This window comes from Mesitornis unicolor, unplaced genomic scaffold, assembly GCF_000695765.1.
Source record: "Mesitornis unicolor isolate BGI_N332 unplaced genomic scaffold, ASM69576v1 scaffold47476, whole genome shotgun sequence".
Taxonomy (NCBI): domain Eukaryota; kingdom Metazoa; phylum Chordata; class Aves; order Mesitornithiformes; family Mesitornithidae; genus Mesitornis; species Mesitornis unicolor.
Window position 1 is genome coordinate 21,932 of NW_010191230.1, and position 9,031 is coordinate 30,962.

At 37.9% G+C, this 9,031-nt stretch overlaps 1 protein-coding gene across 1 annotated transcript in view; it reads left to right on the forward strand.

Annotated features, from left to right (window-relative positions):
• PPP4R2 (protein phosphatase 4, regulatory subunit 2) overlaps positions 1-8,976 on the forward strand; it is a gene marked incomplete at its 5' end in the record, with an annotated part of 30,242 nt that extends 21,266 nt beyond the window's left edge. Inside the window, 6 exons of the mRNA XM_010186673.1 lie at positions 3,321-3,414; positions 4,860-4,897; positions 5,327-5,404; positions 5,822-5,965; positions 6,536-6,804; positions 7,750-8,976. Coding sequence (XP_010184975.1) covers positions 3,321-3,414; positions 4,860-4,897; positions 5,327-5,404; positions 5,822-5,965; positions 6,536-6,804; positions 7,750-8,060 — 934 coding nt within the window. The remainder of the gene's footprint in view (positions 1-3,320; positions 3,415-4,859; positions 4,898-5,326; positions 5,405-5,821; positions 5,966-6,535; positions 6,805-7,749) is intronic.
• Positions 8,977-9,031: the final 55 nt, after the last annotated feature.

Sequence of the window (9,031 nt, forward strand, 5' to 3'; positions counted from 1 at the left end):
GTTCGTTAAAATTATTGAATTTTTAAAAATTTTTTAAAAAGTTAAATAAGTTTAATTAGGAATGACCCCTGTTCTGGGGTCTTTCTACATGAGTCTCATAAAGAAACCACAAACTGGCTGGTTTAGTCTTACTGTATCTTACTTGACACTGTGTAATACCCTTGCAGAGCCAGATTCTCGTGCTGTACTTTAGAATTGCTTTGGAGTAGGAACTTCTTAAAGACTTGCCGTTTTCTTTAGCCTTTGGTAGTGAAACAGCAAGTTCTGAGGTAAGTTTTTGGGGACCTCTGATGACAGAGGAGTCTTCATAACATGAATAAAGTAGACATAAAAGATAAAAATAATCCACTTTTAAATGTATGTATTTTTTCCTATGTTTTAATATAGCTGTTATAAGTAACTTTTTCTGATCCCTCTTGAATCCTGTCCTTACAATGAATTTTTTGTTTGTAATTCATTCAGGACTGTAGTGCTAGGAAGTGCAGTTTTGAGTGTGTTCGTATAGAATTTTAAGTGGTTCCCTTAAGTAGGCAGATTAGGACTGTTCATGCAGCTCATGTACTGAACTAATTAAATTTCTCAGCATTTAAGATCAATTCTAATACTTCTCACAAACTTTTACATTGGTGTTCATTAATAGATTTACACCAACTTCAATTACTTCTGTTTTAAAATAATATTGTTAAAGTATTTAAAAATAATAGTTTTTCTGAAAAGAATTCAAGGGGGGAAGTTAACTTTGGGTTAACTTCACAAATGTTGCACAAATTACATGCAGCGGAGGTGGTGGTGTGACTCGTGGTGCCATCTGCTGCTCAATAAATGAAGTTCAGTTTGCTGTGGAAAATTTTAGAGGGAAATGAACTGGTTTGGGCTTTTGTTTAAACCTTTTAGAGCTGAGAGTAAACCAGGAAGATGACTTTTACTTCTGGAGTTAGCTGCAGGCTGCACACTTGGAGTGTAGTCAGAACTGTCCTGATGTTCCAGAATGCTTCTGTCCTCCTGCTCCAGGTGTCCACATTGGTACAGCTGAATACAAATTAGCCAGGCAGCGATTCCCGGGATCTCTTACAGATCTGGCTGATGAAAAATAATTTAACACTGTATTTTTTGTTTCTGTGAAATAAATTGATCTTGAATGGACGCTCTAGTCTGTGAAAACATTACCAAGTGTCGTTAGTTATGGACTTGTCAACCCCAAACCAGAATGGCCATCAGTGAGAAACAGTAGGTGCAGTCAGTGCTGGAGCTATGTAAAAAAGTGAACGGATCAAATGAATTCTTTGTGACTGAGTTAGAGCTGGGAATTTCATTAAAAGAGGGCACTGCACAGAAACTGAACACCATGAAGAATTTGGGTGTCAGAAAGGTTACTGATTGAACAAAAGTTGTGAACAGCAGCACCATTTGATGATACTAAAGAAGCTTTAGGGAAATTAATGAGAGAATTGTCAAGCTTAAGAGTCTTCATATAATAAACTGAATTTAAAAAAATTCTTGTTTCCAGTTTGTTCTGGTTTGTACTTATCAAATTTTGGGAATGGGGAGGAGGAAATACTTCTGGTTCAAAATAGGAAGGTGAAATGTGTTTTGCCTGTGTGCCAAAACACTCAGTTTTTGCCACTTGTTTCTAAGCAATACCACGTTAAAACAAATGTCTTAGCAATACCGTCACTTCATAGCTTTATTTTTTGTGAGTGTTTAATGTATTTAATGTCTCATCAGCTGTATTCTACCTCTCCACAGCCGATGGGTGGAGATCACGGAGTCATGGAGTGGTTTGGGTTGGAAGAGACCTTAAAGGTCCCCTGTTCCAACCCCCCCACGGGCAGAGATTAACTTCACCACCTTCCCATTCTGAAGAGCCAAGGAAAGACCTTGGTGTGGTGTAGGTCAGGAGAACAGCAAGGGAAGGGGTTGGCGAGTAGGTAAATGTGAGACCCTCTGTGTTTGCAGGGAGCTGTGGTGAACTAGGGCTAAGGGGTGTTGTGTTGCAGCCCCACCGCCTGTCTTCAGGTGAGGATCAGAACTTCCTCTGTAACACTACATACAGACAGTTCTGAAAAACTCAAATTGCTGAGACTTGATCGCTATCTTTCTAATTACTGCTTGTTTTTAGTTCAAGTGAAGTGTAGTGTTGTGTGATGAATTGTGGCTGTGCTGCCCTGTTTGCACTCAAGGAGTGGTAGATCTGCACATCTTTAAGATGTGGCTTTTTAGCTGATGAACTAAACTTGAGATACATACTGTGTTAGCTAATGAAACAGGCTTAAGATACTGTGTACTGTTCCTCAGGAAATAATAAAAGTTGAATTTTTACAAAAACGTAGTGTAGGGATATATATATACACACGTGTGTAAATGTGCATTGGTACTGCTCTGGATTTGGTGTATCGGTCATATTCCCAGTCAAGAAATTGTTCTTAAGTATTGTATTGTATCAAATGCTCTTAGATGAATTGTTGAAATGTTTTACTTCAAATAGCTAACTGTAAAAATGCATGATTATTATTTTATTGAAGTAACTTTTAAAGTATTTTAATACTTAATATTTGTCAAAGGTCATGCGAATTTGTTAAAATGTGACACTGAATGAAAGTGTGTGACATCTCAGGTAACTGATAAATGTGTGTAAAGTATTGCTTGTCTGAAAGGTCAATTTCTCATTTAAGTAGGGATGAAATTGAGAGCAGAATTGTCAGCAAAGAGAACGTGTGAATGTGATACTTGCAGGTTTATATGTCTTACTCTTACTCAGTTATTTTTACTGAGGTGTTCTTTGATAGATAAGTCTACTGTCCAGTTGTGGCAAAATAGAGTATTTGTAACTGCTAAAGTATAATGGTTCTACCAATTCCAACGTTTAATGCTTTTTCTGTAAGTGTATTTTGTAAAACATGAAATAAACTACAGGTTGAGAATTTTTTAGCTCTAGTGTCCATGACTCAAACTTGTTTTGAATTGCTTACCATTTCTGTTCTATATATTTGAATAATAAATACAGTCTTAAACTATTTTACTGTTGATGATCTGATTTCCTTTTCGTTGTTTTGATGAATTGTTTGAGGTGTGGGATGATGTATTTAGGATTCTCTTTAAGAGTTCGGTGGTGGCGAGTGCAAGAACAGTGCTTTGTTACCTCAGTGTATGAGAGAGGGAAAAATAAGGCCTTGAGTTATTATCCTCTATTGCTAATGGTAGCAGATTTCAGTGCTGTTTTCTTTCTGTCTTCCCAGTAGGGGAGGAAAGCAATAATGTTGTTTCCTACAGTCATAGTCATGAAAATAAAATTAAATTGTTATAAATCTATCTCATTGCAGCATCCCCTTCACTATCCAGCGACTCTGTGAGTTGCTGACAGATCCTAGGAGGAATTACACAGGAACAGACAAATTTCTAAGAGGTGTGGAAAAGGTACGTGTTTTTCTGAGAGGGGACATCGCTGAACAGTCACAACTACCACTTAGATCACTTCTGAATTCCTCCCAAAAGTCTGTTAGTTTCATTGTGGCTCATAGCCATAATACAGCTAATAGCTACTCTAAGTGCATGAGTTTGTTTCATTCCCTTTAACATCAAAAAGCACTTTTAAAATAATCTAAGACATTAAAATAAATCTTGAGGCTGTAACTATTGTGTTTTCTAATCACTGTGCAGTGTTCAAATGGGAGTTTGTGGAGGGTGTAATTTCACTTTTTATATTGAATCCTAGATAGAATTAAATAGCTGAAATAATTTGAATCATTGGATCAGGCATTTCCTTCCTTGCTTGGGTTCAGATTAGGTCCAGTTGGTGAAGAAGGGAGGCCCCCTCCTCCCAGTGTCTTTAGTGTCATCATTTAAATCCTCTTGTGTAGAGGGCTGTGCCTTTGTAAAAGCAAACAGGTACCATTTAATGGTATTTGATAGTTTGTCAGATTTTGAGATCTTTCAAAAGGAAATGATGGACTTTCAGGATGTGGTTCTAAGTAGCATTTTCTTGAGGGCAAAACATGCTTGAGGTTCCTACTTAGACGATTTGGTTGAAGAAGGGTGAACTTGTAAATGGGTTGGTTTTCACTGGCACAGTGGGTGCAGTCAGGTGTGTTCCTACAAGTTAGGATGGGAAGGAGATGGTCAGGAATAAATGATGAGACATAGATTTCACAGAGCGGTTTCTGAGCCAACAATGAGACCTGTGAAACCACACCTCAGGTTTTAGGGAGAGCTATCATTAAAGTTCATCTGGGTTAATTTAGCTGGCCTTGGGAAAGATGCCTCCTGTATAATTGGGCTAAATATTGATTCGAAGAGAGAAACTTACCTAATTTTTCAGCTAGGTTTCTAGATGTTAACATTGATTTAGCTTACAGTGCCATTCAAGAGGGAGAGGTAGCTAAGCAAACCATACAGCATTAATCATTGTTTCTGCCCTTTGTTCATGTGGGGACAAAATAATTGAACATTTGAAATATGGCTGTGTCAAGAACAGCTAATAGTGCTTGCACGTTTTTGAATGCAGGACTTGCATACGAATTGAGCATTTCTCCAGTAGTTCACAAGTTTTTCAGCATTTCGCAATACTTTGCTTTCCAGAGATAGTTCAGTTAGAAATTATGAACACTGGGGCCTGAGGCTTAATGTGCAGTAACCCACTTACGAAAATACTGACTTTTAGTGTAGTTATGGCTTGACCTTGTCAAGTGGGAGAAGAGGCACTTGTTATGTAGCTGCCATTTGTTGGTAGCTCTCAACCCAGTTTTCTGTAGAGATACCTTTAACAGATATGACTAAAATTGTGTCACTGTTATGTTTTGGGGTGTTGTCAAGAGCTGGAGCTTTTGTTTCTGAGCTCTTAATACGTTGTTTGTTTATTACAGAATGTCATGGTTGTCAGCTGTGTATATCCATCTTCAGAGTAAGTATTATCTCCTTGTTCTTGAAACTTTAAGTTTGTGTTAGTAGAGGGAAGAAGGCGCACGTGTGTGTCTAATGTATTTCTGTTGCTGGCAGTAATTGTATCAAAAGACAGACCATGTTCTGTGAGATGTGTAGCAGTTTGGAAATGACCAGACTTTAGAACTGGATGTATGCTGCAGTGCAGTATTTTCCAGGAACACTAAGCTGTTGGTTTATACGATAGCTGGTGGTGGAAAAAATGGATACCCCTCGATGATGGTTGTGCTCCAAATTCATATCCTAGCCTGTTTCCCAAGAGTAATGTATAGATAGAGAACCCCTTGAGCACTGACAGTGGGAGATGAGTGTAATTCTGTGCAAACAAGCTTGAAGTAATTTAAAGTTCCTTTTTTCATAACATTGTAATTCTTACCATTTATTTATTTAGGAAAAACAATTCCAATAGCTTAAATCGGATGAATGGTGTTATGTTCCCAGGAAATTCTCCAGGAAATTACTCTGACAGGTAAGTTTAGTTTTGGGAGGTAACTTTTCCTGGATAAAAACAAGGCAGTTCTGGAAAGAGCTGGGTTAGAAGATCCCTTATTGTGTCCTACTCTGATTCCAAATAGGTACCCTCAAAAATAGGGTGTGACATGGAATTCTGGGGGAAGGAAGGGTAGAGGAGGTGTGAACATACACATTAAGTACTTTATTTGTTGATGTCTTTGCAACCTTATTGTTTAGAATTCTTTTTTATTTGAAGTTTGTATCACAGTTTGCATGGAATTTTTTTATTCAATATAAAATAGCAAAGTACCTTTTTTGTTTAGTTTTGGTGATCTTTTAAAACAAGGTTATAACTGTTTTCTTTCTATTAAGAACAAATTACTAAAAATATTTTGTTATTAATTTGGTTAATTTTTTATTATTATTTTTAAAGATCCAATGTAAATGGTCCTGGAACTCCCAGACCAGTAAATCGACCGAAGGTTTCTTTGTCAACTCCTATGACAACCAACGGTTTGCCAGACAGCACGGAGCATAAGGAATCGAGCTTGCAGCAAACAGAAGACAAAAAACACAGGTTTGTGAGGAGGAATGTATTTGAGTTTTTGTTATTCTTGGTTGTTTTCACTTACATTTTAAAAGAATGGCCATCTCTTTTGCATAATTAAGTCTTCACATACGAGTATCTGCAGCAGGATTTGATATGTACTCACTGCTGCTAGGGCTGTCCAGATAACTCTTAATTTCCACAGTTGCAGTAGTAACACATCTCATAACTGTATGGGATGTATAGTAAAAATGAAGAATGAATAATAGCGTTCAGAAACCCACAGTTACCATATGTGTGTTAGGATGTTAAACTATAACCAGACACGATATTCCATAAATGTTTGGCCCTGATTCTGACAGCAGGAGCCGTCTGTAACTTGGACCCACCAGAGCAGCCCGACCACTCTGCATTTTCACTGGTAACCAGGTGAAGGAGTAGTAATGGCTTTGATGTTTTGTTATAAGTGAAGTGAGTTCTGCTGTTACCTCTTGCAGAGTGTTTTAACTTGAAGTAGCTGCTACTTGTTTTTTTTAAAGTGTGACAAGATCCAGAATGTTTTTCTTCAATAAAAACTACATCAACTTTTGTTGTGTATAGTGAATCACCAGCATCTGAATCGGAAGGTACGCAGAGCAGCCCAGTAAAAAATAAGCACTCTGAGGATGATCCTGCAGAAGCTGAAGGCCATGAGGTAAAAAGACTTAAATTTGACAAGGAAGGGGAAGCCAGAGATGCACCAAACCAAACTGCCTCCAGTGAAGTTTCTGTAGGCATGGGGGAAGAGACAGAAACATCCTCTACATCTCAGGATAAAGAAAATGATGCTGCTAGTGCCCGAAAGCACTGTACGGAGGAAGAGGAGGAAGGTATTTCAGATTTTATTATCTTTGCTCTGCACATTTTTCCCAAGGAGCTGGGAACTTCTTCGTTGGAGGCCAATGCTGTTGGCATTGCTGAATCTCTCCTGTTGTGCATAAAGATGTGCTTGTTCATGCTTCCATTTTGCATGATTTAGCAGTTCTCTTATTTCTTTTTTCTTTGTCCTACATCTCTATTTAAAAAATTATAAAATGGTACTTAAAATCTTCTTAGGCAATAAAGTACACGAGGGTGGAAATGAGGCACTCAGAATTCAGGAGTCTGTCCTACTTTAGGACATCATCAGATGCTCTGATCCATTCACCAGAATGGGCATGGGTCATATCTATGTTTGACTGTCTTTATTATGAATAAATGACTGAAATATGGATATAAAGTTCTGTTCTTTCACTGAGGAGGTTGAGCAACAATCCTTCTGGGTCATGTTAGAGAATTACCTTATTTGAAGGCATGTCCTGCAGCTGATTAAAGAAAGATAATGCAGTTAAGAAATGTTTTGCACATATTTGTTAAAGTTTCATTTTAATATTTATTTTCTGTGGATCATGTATTTGTAAAATGTTCTCTAGGTCATAGTGGATGTACACTTAAAGCAGTAACACTTCCACTATTTCCAAAAGACTGCTGCTGAGGACAAAAGAAGGAAAGTGGGAAACCAGGAAAGTTACTTGTTCGACTGTGTCTTTCTCCACTGAAGCTGAATTAAGTGAAGCCACCTATTTAATAAAAAACCCAACTCATTTTATGGGATATGATGATAGTTTGACTATCCTGATGAAGTTGGCCAGTACTTGACATCTGATAATACTGGGGATTGTCAGTTTTCCTGTCCTTGGCTGTGTTGTACAAGTATTGCTCAGCATAGCAAAAGCAGCAAGGGTGAAGATGTGTTTAGAAATGCCTTAGTAATACTGTACTTTCACCATTTCTAGAGTCCTTCATGTCTCCCAGAAACGTTGGTCCAGACAGAAAAGAACCAGAAAAAGACACTGAATCCTCAACTGTGAACGAAGAGAGCTCTGAGGAGAGCAATCAGATGGAGGAGTCAGATCCGTCCCAAGCTGAGAAGGATTTGCACGCAGATGACAGTGAAATTGGATCTGCCAGCAGTGGGGCTGGCTGCAGGGAAACGGAGGAGTCAGGGTCCTACGGCAGTGAAACTCCAGAAACCTCAGCAGAGACCCCCATGGAAAACAGCGACGAAGCCACAGAAGCTGCAGATGAACCTATGGAGCAAGACTAATTTAAATACACTTAGATGCAGTATTTTCCATAAGGCTCCGGTTTTACACTGTATAAATAATTTTATGTAATAAAGTGGACCTTTAGTTTTACAAAAAGAAGCAGGTTGTAAAATAAACTTCTCCATGGATCGAACCTTGAAAGAGTTGTACATGATAAGAACTGTGAATACCAGCTCCTTCAGGTCCTGCTTACCGCTGAACTTTCGTTTGGTCAAATCAGTGGTTTGTGTATAGTTTTTTTTATTTAGAATAAAAGTTTTTAAACTGGAAGGTAATTATAATTTTGACAACTTTTTTGGAGATTACCACACCTAGTTGTATGTAAGCAAGAAAGCTTTTTGTCTTGTCTTTTTTCTGACAGCTATAGCAGTTTCTTCATATTTTGGTTACAGGTTCAACATTTGACATGTGAAATACGGGGTTTCATGCTGGTTTCCAGATTTTTGTTTGAATACACACTATGAAACCTTACGTTGTGTGTTTAAAATGTGTTACATCTCACACACATTAACGCACGCATGCACATATATGTGTACCCTCACTGTTCTGAGGGGGAAATGGTATATTTTTCTGTTTCTATAAAAGATAAATACAGCAAATACTTTTTCTATAGGAAAACAACTGGGTTCACCTCTCAAGGCACTTTGTTTTGCCTCTGGAAAACAAAACAAATGAAATCTGGCCCATATGAAACCCTGGAAATACGAACATTGCTGAAAACCCCAGAGTAAACACATTCCAAGAGAACTGTTCAGATCACAACATTTTTGTATACTTCTGAGGTGCCTGAGTGAAAGGATTTCATTTATTTATGAGAAAATGTGCTTTATGTTGAGAACGTTGTAATCAAAACATTAGCTTAAACTTTTGTAGAAGAAACGTTTGAAAATACAGTGAGAAAATACCTTGGAAGAAGTGAACAGGTCCTTGCCTTTCTGAGCGCTGCCTGGAGCATTGTGAATGTGTAGGG